Raw genomic sequence first — 15,642 nt, 5'->3', positions numbered from 1 at the left:
TTCATTAAGGGGGTAAACCCTGATGTAGGCCAGAGCTGAACAGAACTTTTCACATTTTTATATTGAGGTGCTTTCTTGTGCTCTGGAAATGCAGTTTGTTCTGTTAGTACTGTATGTAAATTGCTGCTTAAATCACCTGCACATTCAACAAGCCATCCATATCAATTTTCACAAAAACATCAACATACAGATTTTGAAAGAATCTACTTAGTTGAGATTTTTTTTTTGCTTTGCAATAAAAATTTTATCGAATCGAATGTGCAGCCAAGTAGCCAACAGACATTTTTTGACTGTAAGCAAAGAGTTTGCTAACAAGACGGCTTTTGTTATTTGAACTCAAAGCATTTCCATATGTTTATCTCTGAGAGACTAACAACCCTCAGGATGTATTATAACCGGAGGAACATTTGTTAATCTACTGACAGGAGCACTGGCATAAAAATCATACCATGATGTTCCAGGCTTGTTTTTCACTCTAGGTGAGGCTTAAGATGCTCTGCCTGGTGTTTGACAATATTAAAGAGGGCATATTTTGAGCAAAAAGTCTTCAAAAGTGTGAAGCTTCTTTTAAACGGTCTCTTTTTGAAAGCCTGAAAAGATATAAACATGCTTAGCATGCAATATTTGAACAGTACATAGAAGCGTTTTTAAAAGGATCCTATTAACATTAATGTTTCTTGAGGCAGAGGAGAGCTAGATGAAGCAGGACTCGATAATTAAGAAGTGTAAAAGAGTTTCAGGCAATTCACTTGATCAAATGTTCTTACGGTCCAATGATTTGCTGATCATGTACATGATTTTATGCCTTGCAAATGTAAACATTTGGTTTTTGTGAATTATGCACATCACCAAGGTAAAAGGTTTTGGCAAAAACCTTTTTTTTTGTTTTTTTTTATATAAAGGTTTACATTTTTTATCAAAAATTTATATATATTTTTCTGATTCTTATTAATGCTGATAAAATAATGCAAATATCTTTCTAAAAAAAAAATGCACAGTAATATTATATAATAGTTTTAAACATAATAAATGTTTAATATTATATTTTTTGTGTTGTGTCTGGTAAATACATTGGCAGGGCAAATACAAATCTTATTGTTGACCACTGTGAAGAACAAACTCAAATTTGAATGTTCCATAATGCATCTTAAAGGGTTAGTTCAGCCAAAAATGAAATGCCATTTATGACTCACCCTTATGTCTTTCCAAACCCGTAAGACCTGAAGACAATGCTGAATAAAGTCATAGTTTTTGCTATTTTTGGACCTAAATGTATTTTCGATGCTTCAGAAAATTCTAACGAACCCTCTGATGTCACATGGACTACTTTGAAGGTGTTTTTATTACCTTTCTGGACATGGACAGTATACCGTACACACACTTTCAATGGATGGACAGAAAGCTCTCGGACTCAATCCAAAATATCTTAAACTGTGTTCTGAAGATGAACGGAGGTCTTACGGGTTTGGAACGACATAAGGGTGAGTCATATATGACATAATTTTCCTTTTTGGCTGAACTAACCTTTTAATAAACACATACATCTACAAGTTGATAAGCTCAGCTTGACCATCAGTGCAAACGTTCATGCCTCCAGTCACCACTTGCACTCACCAAAGGTGTGAGAGCGGTCTTTTTGATGTGTTAGTATGTTGATTCGTTCACACCTACACTGTATGCTCTTGGAGTCCTGGCATGCTGGGTATGGGCGGCCACTTTCCTTCGATCCAGCATGCAGCTCAAATAGCTAAAAGTAGAAGGTGAATGCAATCTCATTCCAGTTACGAGTTGGTCTTATTCAAGCAGATTAAGAGCTAAATAATGCATCCAAAATTACCAAAAAATGCCATTTAATTAATTTATCTTAAAATGACTTTTTTAATTGTACTCTCTTCTTCTTTTACAGCTTTCTTTTGCAGCCACAACTCCTGTCCTGGCAGACAGGAAAAAATATCCAAATTTCTTCAGGACCGTCCCATCAGACAATGCTGTGAACCCTGCTGTGGTGAAGTTTCTCAACTATTACAACTGGAGCAGAGTGGGAACCCTGACCCAGGATGTCCAGCGCTTTTCTGAGGTATGTTGAGAAAAGTAACCTGCCCTCTTTATGGATGTACAGTGTCTTGAATTACAATATTGTGACTCAGTCCTTAAACTAATGTTAAGAAATATTTTTTAAAGAGTAGATGTAAAGGTTTTTGGTCCTTATTTATTTGAAGGAATATTTCAGAATATTGAAGCACTTGGAGGGACTGAACGAAAAATGAAAATTAGTGAATTTAGCTTAATGGAAGTGAATGGGGCCAAAATTTATATACTCAGGAACAACTTTGTAGCTCAAATATATATATATATATAATTACAAGTTTCACACACTTTACATTTCTGCTTTTAATTCCTCAAAAAAATTGGCTCATTTATGGTAATTGTAGGTGCCTCACTGCAACCTTAATTTTTTTTTTTTAGAGAAACATGGGGAGAAATCCATGGTATTCACCATTAAATTCCACAGATACTGTAATGTTCATTGAGCTGTACTTGCATTGAAATCGAAATATTCCTTTAACTGATCGCTTTTTTCATTGGGAAAATGAGGTATTGTTACATGAGATATTATCTTGCTCCACATAACCAGCTTCACCTGCATACCACTTTTTGGAAGAGCACGTCTCAGAAATATAAGGCCTGTTGTTTTCTGTTTGAGCATGGGTGTATATCATTTTCATTCTGTTGGTATTTCATATGAATAGACACCGTAAGGTTCCCCTGTGGAATTCCTTTTTGATCTCATTTTAGTGACTGAGATAGAGTTAGATTGAATTGATTGGTTGATGGTGTTGTGTGTGTTTGTGTTTATTGTAAGCTTCTGGAAATTCCTTCCTCCAATGGGACACGTAGCAGAAAGCCTCCAGGGGCAGAGAGATATTAGTGTCTTTAACACGCGATCGCTCCATAGTAACCGTTTGCTGTCAATGTATTCCTCGGGTGATAGATCTAAAACCTGGATCATCATTACAGATCCACGTAGCTATGGATCAGTGGGACTGCTAGTGCTAGCAAATCCAAGCTTTGAGATCTATAACACAGGTTTGTTGCTGATCGAAACGTGTAGGAAAAAAACCCTAAAATAGGCCGTTTCCAGCTCAGATTAATTGTTCACTAGGTCAAAAACTCAATTGAATATTGTTGTTAGTTCACACCAATATATTAGATAGGGTAATCTCGAAGAGATGCTACAGTCGCTTACAATAAATGAAATCTTAAAAAAAATAATTTGTATGTCAAAACTGACATGTTGTGGCTGTGACAAAAACAGAAGGTGAATCATGAGGTTGTTCAAGATGAAGGCTGATTTTGTAAAATATTTTAATAAATATCGGAGAAAAAATGCAAGGACATGACTGTAAATTGTGGACTGTTTTTTTTTTTTTTTTTGGAAAAGCACTTTATTGGAAAATACAAATGCAAATAACACTTCTATCCTCTTTGACTCCCAGTGCTTCCAGTGGCTTAAATAATTGTATGTTCTGTGTGATATGTTTTACACTTTTATTTGATAAAATACTGAAATGCACTAAGAGTGACAGGCAATCCTAAATCTCTATGAAGCATGTCATGATTTGAGGAAAGATGTAGAGTGAGTGGTAATGTCATAATCTTTATTTTTTTGTATTTTAATTTTTTTTAAAAAGAAAGAAATATAATGGCTAGTTTGTAATAGAACATTTTAGTGATAATGTGATTTTTTTTTTTTAATTACATAAAAACATTTTTAAGTTAACAGCAGGTAAAGTTGTGCTGTATGTCTAAAGATTCTGTAAATAAATTAATAAAGCAAACATTCACACAGATAATCTGTATCTGAATGGCTGGACAGAGTTGTGTGCTCCTGCCTTTGGGGAGGTAAGGAGCTCTAGTGAGAGTTGTGGAAGGTATAAATCCCTTTATCTTTGCCTCTGGATGGAGTTGTTGAACAGAGAGAGAGGAAGAGCTTGATCCCGTCATCAGCCTGCCTTAGGAGGGCACAGGAAGCTTGATTAGCATGCCGGTGTCACGCTCTCTCACCCTCAGCGGTGCCATACAGCAAGATAGCTGCCCGCACTGTGTGATGTGACATTTCAGGAGGAGATGCATCTGTTGTGTCACACAAATTGGGAGGTGCAGATCTAGAACCTCACTTGCTGGCCATTGGGGATTGCTGGTTTCACAGAGTTATTAATAATATTTTTCTCAAAAGTGCCTCAGTCTAATTGCATATATGGGAATCCTTCTTTTAATACTTCAAATAAACAAAGAGGTTTTCATCTGTGTGTGTGTGTGCGTGTGTGTTTGTGTGTTGTGTGCATGAATGCTCTGGGTTTCTATCTCAGCCCTCATTCTGCTTGTTCCAGTGAAGTAATTTGGCACCTGTCCTGTCTGCTGCTTGATATCTGACACATTTCAGGAGGCTGTCGGTGTTTTGCCTGAGTGTCTATCAATAAGTGGATTAAGGGCTGTTCACACTCAAGCATGAATCACACTCCAGTATGCCATTTTACAGATTAAGACCCAATACCCTTTTTTATGTGGTAAAAGATTAGATGACTTGCGCTCCGATGAGGAATTAAACCCATTTGTCAGGCCTCGCACTTTGAGTAGGATTATGTGTGTTTGTGTGTTTGTATGTGTCTACACATAAATTGCTATGCATCTATAGTATGTATCTGTGAGGTGTTGAGAGCACCGTTTTCCTCTGGCAGTCCATATTTCACATACTTTTGAAAACCCCCTTATTGATCCTGATAAGGGCTCGTCATCACAGTTGTAAACACTACTGCTTTCTTCTTTCATGAGGGGGTTTGGCGCCACAGTATTTTTGTTTCCAGGTGGAACGTTAAAGAACGCGACACACACGTCTCGGGGAAATCCTGTAGAATTCAACCAATCCGATGACAACTTCAACACTCCTGAAGTGTTTCCACTTTTGTGTCCCATATGCATCAGACATTTAGCCAATGGTCCGTGGGCCTTATGTCTGAGGCTGAGACTACTGTCCTTCTGTCTGGAGTTGTAATAACCGCTAAAGGCTCCTTTATCTTATATCTAAAAATATGCTTATTATATTATAATAATATTTGTTGGCATATTCCTGTAATTTTCAGATAGATCTTCATCTCTTTCACCCTCCTCTGCTCTCTAAATGTGTGAAAACGAAATGAGAAAGCAATTGTTTAAAGTAGGTCACCATATGTTTTCTCTACTGTACATGCACTGTCCTCTTTTACACCAAGGTGCTCCATTAGTGACCTATTGGACACTCTCTAGTAGCTTCAGTAATGGGGCTCTATTCAGGTGTGTGTGTGTGTGTGTGTGTGTGTGCATGTCTGTGTATAATGAAGTCTCTGCTTGTTTGATCACTGATTAAACATTCAGGCAACACAAGCACAATCGGCTGGCTCAGCCAAGCTAATTGCATTCCCTAAGGAGATGATCCAAGCACAAGTCATCCAATCCTCCTTTCACGGATTGGACCTCATGGGCAGTCCTATCTATGCACATCAGTTTGTGTGCATGCATTCACTGGCCATTGTGTTGTGCTTTGTGCCTGTTCGTGTCTGTTTCAGTTTAAAGGCTCATTAAAACCTGTACTATAAATAGATGCATATGTCCCCTCGGCTGCAGCGGTGGATTGAACGCTTCGGCTTTCTCTCGCTCTTTGCCTGCATTGTGTTTTCTCTGCTCCTGGAGGACATGGGAATCCCGATGCTGCTGCATAATCCAGTATAGACATGTCCACAGTTAAACGAGGCTGAATGTGTCTTTCTCTCGCATCTTTCCCCCAGTACACAGGTGCATGAGGCTATTGGGAATATTTCAATACAAAAATAACACATGGACAAAGACTACTGCACATAGGACATCTGTATTGAGGCATCAAGGGCCTCTTTTCTTGTCTTTACTTGTTTCAAGGGTCCAGTTTTTTTTTAGAGAAAAATGCATTTGTATGTTTACTTAGATATACTTTAGGGATAAAACTGTTCCCAGAAGCTCCCCTTGGGAATGTCCTCAAAGGTAAAGTTAGAAATATTTATTATGATAAGGTGGGGTTATAATTAGCTGTTATAATAAGTTTTTGAGTTTTTAAACTTTTTATCTAAAATATAATGAAAGATATAATATATTAACATAATTTTATGAAGATCAACTATGGAAACTGAGAGATAAAAACATTAAGTGTGGTATTCAAAATAATAAATAAAGTACTTTATAGAACAAACAGAAAATTATAAATAATTTGCTTCTGTTTGTTCTTTGTGTGTGTACGTGTGTGTGTGTGTATGTGTGTGTGTGTGTGTGATTACAATAATTGTTTATAAGATACAGCTTTAAATATTTCTTAATATTAAAATAAAATTATTGCATAAAATAATTACATAGTCTTTAGTTTTGTGTTTAAGAATATGTTTTAAACATATTTCATAAATATGGTGATACTATTACATGTTACAGCCTTAAATATATTTGTCAGTTTCTTTTTTTCACAGAAACTGAGATGATTTCACAGTCATTCAAAGAAACCTCTTCTTATTTTCGTAATTATGACAATCAGAAGCAACAGCACAGCAACCACTCAGAGCATCCTAGCAACCACCTAGAACACCCTAGCAACCACAAAAACATTCATAAATTTTATCAATACACTAAAAAGCACTCTAAATTTTATAGCAGCCCCATAGCTGTCACGTGTTGGTGCTGTAAGGAGCACAAGACAATGGAGAATTCCAAATTACATTCCTTTAATAAATCCACAGAAGAAACACTGGAGAAAATCAGGGAAACTCAGGGAAAATGTAGCACAACCAACATTTAACTTCAAACAATAACTGGCAAAGGACTGAACAGAACAGGGAGAACGTATACAGAAACTTAAAAAGGGAACTAATGAGATGATTAACAAACACAGGTGAACAGATTAAACTAATCAAGGGAACTAAGGAAATATAGGTCACAGGAACACGTGGGAAAAATGAAAACAAACTCAAAGACCAAGAACAGATCAGAACTGTGACTAGCAATTTCCTGACAAATAATTATAGCATGTGTGTAAAAATCTAGTTAATTAACACAATTCAAAATCATAAAAAGTAAACCTTTAAAAACAGCTCAATTAAAAATCAATCACTGAACATCTCTTCTAAGTTGAAATAATATTAGCATGTGCCCTCAGTGCCCATAAACAGCTGAAATTTGTTAGTGGTGGGTCACATTATGAGGGCACTGTCTTCTGTCAGACCTCATTGTGCCGTCAGCAGCAGAGAGAAGATCCCGACTGACACTCACACACCTTGCTATATATCTCCAAACGCAGCCAATCACAGACTCAGGGCGCTCTGCCGCACAGGGTTGCTGATGATCTACTGCTGCGGGTTTAGAAAAAGAGGGAAAAATAAGGAAGTGACACAACAAGCTGTGACCCATGCTAGTCCTGTTAATTCATCATCTACACACCTTGCAGCTCTAAAGAGACTATCTTACTGCTTGTTGTCAAGATGACTGCTGGATATCTGTGATGCAATGAAAAGGATCACTTTTGCAAAGTGAGTTAGCTCAGCTAATGCTGAGGCTAAAGCTAATGCCAATTAATTACATTTACTGAAACAAATAGCACTATTAGTTTTAATTTAGTATTATTGATGTACTATTATTTATTAATATTTTGAATTTATCTTATATATATATTACATTATTATATTTTGTAGATTTTAAGGTTTATTTAAATTTTAGTTTGTTTTAGTAATTCTGTTGTACTTTGTCAGTTTTTGTGATTCTTGTTTTGTTTTTGTTTTTATGTTCTATTTGCTTTATTTTAACTTCAGTTTTAATTTTAGTTATTTTAATTCAGCTAAAACAATTTTCACTTAGAAATTGCAAGTAATTTTCGTAATTATATGAGATGGTATCCAATAATACATATATATATTTACAATTTCAGATTTTCATTTTCACTATCATTTCAGTCTATACAGTGTAGTTGTCCTAAAATACATTTGGTTGCTAACACTTTATAGTGCTTCTGTATGTATGTACATCCTCTTGGCCTCTTCATTCAACTTAATTTAAAATACATATAATACATATATAAATAGGTTGTGTTGAAAACTGGACAATGGTCTCCTTTTAAAACATTAAAGTCTGGGCATTTTGCCAGTATGCCTCGGTGGCTTTGCGTATCCGGGTGAGATGTAGAATAATGTCAGTGTTTATGGTAAATTAGCCCACAGAGCTTCTTGACACCAAGTGTTGCGCTCTTGTGTCTCTCTTCCTGATTCATGCTCCTTCCTGTTTACCTTTTTTCTCTGGGTTAATTTGACAGGTCAGTGCATAAACGCATTATGCCTTTCACATCACATCATGCTCATTTCTCCTCAGCTTTAGGACAGCTCTCAAATCCCATAATCCTTTGGAGGTCCTTTACTGCACAGCACCCACAGCACTCTTTCTGTCTCTCTTTCCTCTTGCTTAAATCTTCCCATCGGGTGGTCTCTTGTGCTCACACACAAGTATACATATGTGTTTACATGCTCATGAAATCCACACGTACAGCCACAAACACACACACACACACACACACACACACACGCTTGCTCATGTGCGATGGGGTTTGCCAGAATTAAGCTACAAATATCCTCACTGCATCAGTAATCAAGACAATGTGGATCAGACAGGTTTTTCAGGTAATGTCTGGCAGAATGAGTTTTCTGTCACAATCTGACATTACCCTGTTTACTCCTGGTTTTAACATCTCGGGTGATCGGATCATAACTGATTCTAATTTAAATAAAATGTAATGAATATATATGATCCATCAGAAATCATTCTAATATGCTGCTCAAAAAACGTCTCTTCTCATTATTCATGTTGAAAGCAGCTTAATATTTTTTGAAAACTATGATAAAAAAAATCAGGAATTTCAAGTGAAAGTTCAAAAGGACAGCATTTGTTTGAAATAGAAATCTTTTTTAACATAAATGTCTTGAATGTTACTTTTGAACAATTCAGTGAATCACTGCTGAATAAAAGTATTAATTTATAATGAAGTATTGGTTTGATGTTCTCCTCACTTTTGTACTTTGGATTTTGAATTTATTTATTTATTTTTATTTGTTATTTTTTTCCCAAAGCACCAGGACAGAGCGACACATGCATCTATTTGTCACAAATGTAATGCAGGGGTTCAAAAGAACGCCGGAGTCAATTTCTGCTGAAGTCAAGTGGAAATGAGATACAAATTCTCTCTGCTTTCAGTGCGTCAGTCACATTGTCAAGAAAATGAGTGAGAAAACATAAATACACAGTTTGACCAATTCATACATAATCAATAGCAGTTCAGTTCCATGATTTAGTACAAAACTGTGACAATAAACAAATCTGGGCACTTTTATCTTTAAAGACATCTTTAAAACACAGTAGTTATGGTGCGAGATGCAGAGAAAACTCATGACGCAACAGGCAAAGACGTCCATCTTAATGAGTATAACTGATTTGAAAGACTTTAAGTTTAAAGTTTAAAGATGAAGCTTCTCTGATAGTGTTTTACCCTGTACCATACTGTAATTGTGATCTTTAACAGCACAGCTTATTTAGATTTTGGCACATGTTCAAGTGAATTTCTGGGTGATATGTGTGAACCAAATGTCTTGTCAATGGGTAGGAATTTTTGGAGTGATAGATTTGAGAGTATGAAAAGATCCCTTTGTGAACACGCTTTGTATTACACAATACACCAGAGCTCAATATAGTATATGCTTTGATTCTCATGCCATAAATCTTTGTCGAGGGCGGGAGGTGTTGAGACTTTATTTGCAAGGAACTGGTCCATTTTTCAAAAGCATCCATGGACAAGGATGGATTAAGTCTGTGGGGAGCAGAGCTGGTTGGAGTCGTGTTTTATCCAAAGCCCAGTGGGACCTCTTGAGGAAAGAGTTGATTGGGACTCCAGGCTGATTGGGATGCAGGGGGAACGTCAGATCAGCATGAGATTAGAGTGAATTGAGACATGTATCAGAGCAAGGGAGTGCTCCCTTTGATTGGGTACTTTTCTTGGTGGTTTGCCATCCACAAACTCTGCTTTCATTCAGTTCTCTTTCATTTCTAGTTCCCTCTCTCACTCATTCTCTCTCTCTCTCTGACAGGTGCGGAATGATTTGACCAATGAGCTGGAGAAGGCAGACATCCAGATTGCAGATACTGAGAGTTTCTCTAATGATCCTTGTGTGAATGTGAAAAAGCTGAAGGTAAGGGAGCTCACAAGGAAGCTTACAGTGCACAGTCTCCCACTCAGATATGCACATAATATGCATGTCTATATAGACATTTACACACACACACACACACACATATATATATATTAGGGGTGTAACGGTTCACAAAATTCACGGTTCGGTTCGATACAATACACTGGTGTCACGGTTCGGTTCGGTACGGTTCGGTATGTTTTAGATACAGCAAAAAGAAAAAATGAGCAGATAAATTTCCTTGATTTTTATAAAAATGTTTTATTTATTAAAACTAACAAAGTATGTTTTTTTTTTTCATTGAACAATGATGGAGCTATTCAGTCAAAAAATGCGCCATGAAGAAGAAAAAACATATAGGCCTAGCCTCGCACTGGACTATAAGTCGCATTTATTTAGAAATGTATAAAAAAAAATAAAAAATCTTATGGAAGGGACAGTTCTCCGTTACGGACGTGAGCGCTCTGACAGCGGCACTAAGACTGTTTTAAAACTTTCACTGAGACCTCAAACAGAAAGCACAAAGCCTGTCTTTAAATTTGATTTCGTTTTGTATTAATTGTATCTTAATTTTAATCAAGGTTTCATCAACCAATTGTCTGGATTTAATAAGAAGTAAATAGAAAATAGATAACCACGATACGAAGGAGCCGGTGTGAACCTGGAGTTTGTCTCATGAATGAACCGAAACTCAGCGTATAGCCTACTTGGCTCACAGACCCGACAAATAGGCTATATATAAAGCTTGAAATGTCTACTTTTAAACAAAACAATTCAAAACGAAAGAAAACAGACTGCTCTCCCTCCCGTATGAAATGTGCATTTCTCTCAGGCGCGTTCACTACTGCGAAGATCACGAGTCAGCATCTTTCTAGCCGACAGACATAAAAAAAAATTAAATGTCTTCTGCTATATTTTACATATTCATAATCATTAATTTTGCCGGTTCGTTGTGACAGCTTTTAGGTGCCCTTAAATGTAACATGAATGCATCAGCACTGAAAACATAGAGATTTTTTTTTCTTTGGGGGGCATTTTGTTTGACATGCATGCCAGCTTTCGCTCATCCCACTATTAAAGTAAATCTGTTCTTAAACGAAAATGTATTGGCCGTGTTATTTCTTTTTTGTGGGATGTCCAATTTATATGTAGAAATGCACATTTGCAAAGGTGACTTAGTATGTTGTCGTAAAAGTGGCTCGCCTTTTGATTTTGCTCTGCCAATGTGGCTCTTGTGAAAAAAATAGTGAGGATCACTGCACTACAGAGTAAGGCGCTCGCTCACTCAGTACGCGCTGAAGGCTCGTTGCAAAATGGCTTATGCGTTTAACAGACCAGAAATAGAAGATCCTCCAATAACCAAGAGGTCTGGTGTTTGGGTGCACTTTGAATTCCCTGTTAAACGCATTGGCCATTTTGCAACGCGCCTTCAGCCTGTATTGCTGAGTGAGCGAGCGCCTGACTGAGTAGCCTAACATAAACATATAAGTTGGTGTTTTTTTCTTCTTCGGGGGTGTCAGGGGCGTTGCCTGTTACGTCGTTTGGGTTATTGGGCTATCTTGTTGAAACGCATATCATTATATTTCACAATTATTTTTATTTTCCAAATATAATTAATTAGTCCAACGAACCGTTCGGTCCATAATGCGTACCGCGTACCGAACCGAAAGCCTCGTACCGAACGGTTCGATACGAATACGCCTATCGTTACACCCCTAATATATATATATACATATATATATATAAAGATCTCATCTTTATTGAATATATATATATATATATATATATATATATATATATATATATATATATATATATATATATATATATATATTCAATAAAGATGAGATCTTATGCACATCTGCTTCTCATGTAAATTTGTCTAATATTAATGATGTTTGTACTGCAATAAGACCAAAATATATCGAAAATCTAAATCTCATTTGTGTTTTTATGTAATGCAAAATCATTTTGTTTAAAATTAATTTGTAATTTTTTAAAACAGAAAATATAGTCTATTCCTTGTTTTCAGTTCAGTCACATTATGCTTTGACAGTTCCTTTTTAATTTTTTATGCAATGCAAATATACAATATATCATATTTAAAGATGTAAATATGCTAATGACTTGTGATGTCATGTTTAACCATTGCAGCTTTAGCTTTGGATGGCTCTTAAAGAGAATACTAAACAGTTTTCTTATTCATTATCATAAACACATAAGGTGGCAAAAATGCCATGGGCAATTAATTTGAGTATGTTTGTGATCTGAATAGCCATTGTTCCAATGTTGTCTACTGCTTCTCATACTTTGCAATTTCCAGGTTTGTTCCCACCTTTATTTTTGCTTTTTTTTTGCCCCAAATAGCGAAGAACTGTTTCTTTAAATTTTGCATGGTCAGATTTTTCACCAGTTGACAGCAACTCTTAGAGTCTGTAAATTCAACATTATTTTTTCACATTAACATGGCTGTGCACAGAGTCCTGGGCAACAGTCACCAGTTTTACATTCTATAAACCCATATAAACAAAATGTTGACATTTTTGAAACTCACATCCAATGTATAGTTTGGTTACTATTCGCTGTGTAAATGTGGGAAAGTCTCACAGCCATGGTCCTGGGGCAGCTTGGAATGGATCCAGCCTCCATTTTGCCTGACTGGAAGAAGCTTGTGTCTGCCAGGACTCCAGGACAGCTGGAGGAGCCACTTACACAGCTGGAAGGATTCAGGTTAAGTGCCCACGCCATCGGGAAAGGCAGCAGGGTTTGTAACGGCTGCTGATTGTGAAGCAAGAAGCGCCTGACCCAAGCAGTTGGTCCTGAAAAGGGAAGCAGGAGTACTTCACACAATAGCTCCAATATCTCAGCATGTTCTTTGGCACTGCTGAAGTGCAGAGGGTGGTATTGTGGCAGATGAGATTCTCTGAGAAACATCTCAATGAAAACGTTTACCACAGGCCACACATACATTTTCAAACAGCGTTTGAAAGCAGCCCCATGGCAAACGCCATTTGTCATTGTTCCCAAGTTTAGAGCAGGCCTGGGATAAAATTTAATGCATCCGCTGTGATCTTACCTATAAATGCTACTATTTTCAGAGCCCTCGACAAAACGCTATCCCACCCACTGGAGTCATTATTTTCACTCCTGTTTGAACATGATAGTTTTCATCTTGAGCAACTCATTAGCTGTGCATGTTAAATGGTCTTCCTGTAGCATCATGCTTGAGGATGACATTCCAAGAGGTAAAAGCAAAAACTAGATTCAGAGATCATTTCTTTAAGTCGCTGGTGGGCATTTCAATATCCTGGTAGCTGTGACACATCTTTTGATGGATTGGGCCATGGCACCCCTTAAAAAAGACTGACTTCCACCTGAAATTTTCATTGCCACTTGCTGGAATCAAGGGCAATATAGTTAAGAGGGCGGGGAAGGATATTAATACATCCTGATATGCAGAATGAGAAAAAGGATACTTAATAACCTCTAAAAATATGCAGGTCTCATTGTGTTAGCATGGCCTTTAGCACATGACAGATGCGTTCAGAGATTTTATTTCTTTTTCGTGGGTTCAGTTTTGGCTTCATGGTCTTGAAGGCCCTGTGTGTAGAAATCTTGTTCTAGTGATGGATTGATTCTCAGTGATGCAGAACTGGACAAGGTGGAAACACAATGCTGAAGTGGGCTGAATTATTTACAGACTACATGCAGTGTGAATGCTGGTTACAGATGCAGATCTCTGTTTTTCTCTGGATATGAAGCAGTCCACACTGCTGATACTGTTTCTCTGTAATACACTTCATGTCTCACCTATGAAAGCAACACACCCTAGCTGCATTTTTGGAAGATACTTACATATTTTTTTCATGAGAAAAGCTGCACCTTTTACTTCAGCCACCTTTCAACATATGTTTTGTGCAAATCTCTTTAGCCATTTACTACCTGTTTATCTTTGTTCTCTACCCCTGCCTATAGGATAATGATGTTCGGATCATCATCGGTCAGTTTGATGAGAATCTGGCCTCTAAAGTCTTCTGCTGTGTAAGTTAGCAAGCTTCATGCGCAATCATGTCTCTGCAACCATCAGCTCTACCACTTGCTTCAGACTTCCTGCAGAAGGCCTGTAGATTTCTGTAGATACATGTGGCAAAAATATTTAGCACTGAAAAGACTGCAGTCAATGTATTATTTTTTTCCTTTGGTTGAAATGAGATGTCGGTTGAGTCTCTGATCTTGTGTGTGTGCAGGCCTACAACCTGAACATGTATGGCAGTAAGTACCAGTGGATCATCCCAGGATGGTACCAGGGAAACTGGTGGGAACAGGCGAACTCCACAAACTGCACCACTAAGAAGCTGCTGACAGCCATGGAGGGCTATATCAGTGTGGACTTTGAGCCTCTCAGTGCCAAAAAGATTAAAGGAATATCAGGAAGAGTGAGTGTCTGCAATGCAGTGGGATCTCAGGAGTTATGAATTACATTTCAAATTCCAGCATGTGGAAAGAAAATGATGCATTGCAGTTTCACCTACTGAACTTCAGTTTCAATAGATTCTTACTCTCAGCATTTCTCAGCTTTCCCTGTTGAAATGGCCTGCTTGGACCAGACTGTCTAGGCTTGTTTATGTTGGTTAGCACTGATTTGGCACTAGTCTAGCTGCTTTACCAAACTTATTGATATTTATTATCATAATTATGAGATTTAAAAAAATAAATTTTCATAAAATTGCTAAACATTTTTGATAATTCAAAATGCCCATTTTTACTTGATAATTACACTGCATTTTATTAAATAAATGTTTTAAATTAAATTACCATTATAAAGTATAGATGTTTTATATAGTGTATAATAAATGAACTACCATTTTAATTACTGAAAATAATAAGAAAGATTTCTTGAGCATATTAGAATGCTTTCTGAAGGATCTTGTTACACTAAAGACTGGAGTAATTATGCAGAAAATTCAACTTTGCATCACAGGAATAAATTGCAGTTCAAAATATATATGAATAGAGCACTGTTATTTTAAATTGTAATAGTATTTCACAATATTACTGTTTTTTTATTGTATTACTGATCAAATTAATGCAACCATGGTGAGAATATTTACCAATAACTGTCATTTTTGTAATTGAAATCAATGTTATGTACAGTCATGGCCAAAAGTTTTGAGAATTACATAAATATTGGAAATTGGAAAAGTTGCTGATAGCAATTTGCATATACTCCAGAATGTTATGAAGAGTGAGCAGATAAATTCCATAGTCCTTCTTTGCCATGAAAATTAACTTAATCCCAAAAAAACCTTTCCACTGCATGTCATTGCTGTCATTAAAGGACCTGCTGAGATCATTTCAGTAATCGTCT

At 36.7% G+C, this 15,642-nt stretch overlaps 1 protein-coding gene across 1 annotated transcript in view; it reads left to right on the top strand.

Moving 5' to 3' along the window:
* Positions 1-15,642, top strand: part of LOC132104329 (gamma-aminobutyric acid type B receptor subunit 2-like) — a 206,935-nt gene that overhangs the window by 125,185 nt on the left and 66,108 nt on the right. Inside the window, exons 3-6 of the mRNA XM_059509730.1 lie at positions 1,907-2,077; positions 10,173-10,274; positions 14,250-14,315; positions 14,522-14,710. Of these exons, the coding sequence (XP_059365713.1) occupies positions 1,907-2,077; positions 10,173-10,274; positions 14,250-14,315; positions 14,522-14,710 (528 nt within the window). The remainder of the gene's footprint in view (positions 1-1,906; positions 2,078-10,172; positions 10,275-14,249; positions 14,316-14,521; positions 14,711-15,642) is intronic.

Source organism: Carassius carassius, chromosome 25 (genome assembly GCF_963082965.1).
Source record: "Carassius carassius chromosome 25, fCarCar2.1, whole genome shotgun sequence".
In the NCBI taxonomy this organism is placed as follows: Eukaryota; Metazoa; Chordata; class Actinopteri; order Cypriniformes; family Cyprinidae; genus Carassius; species Carassius carassius.
Note: the sequence above shows the minus strand (reverse complement) of the source record. Positions and strands in the feature narration are given on the sequence as shown.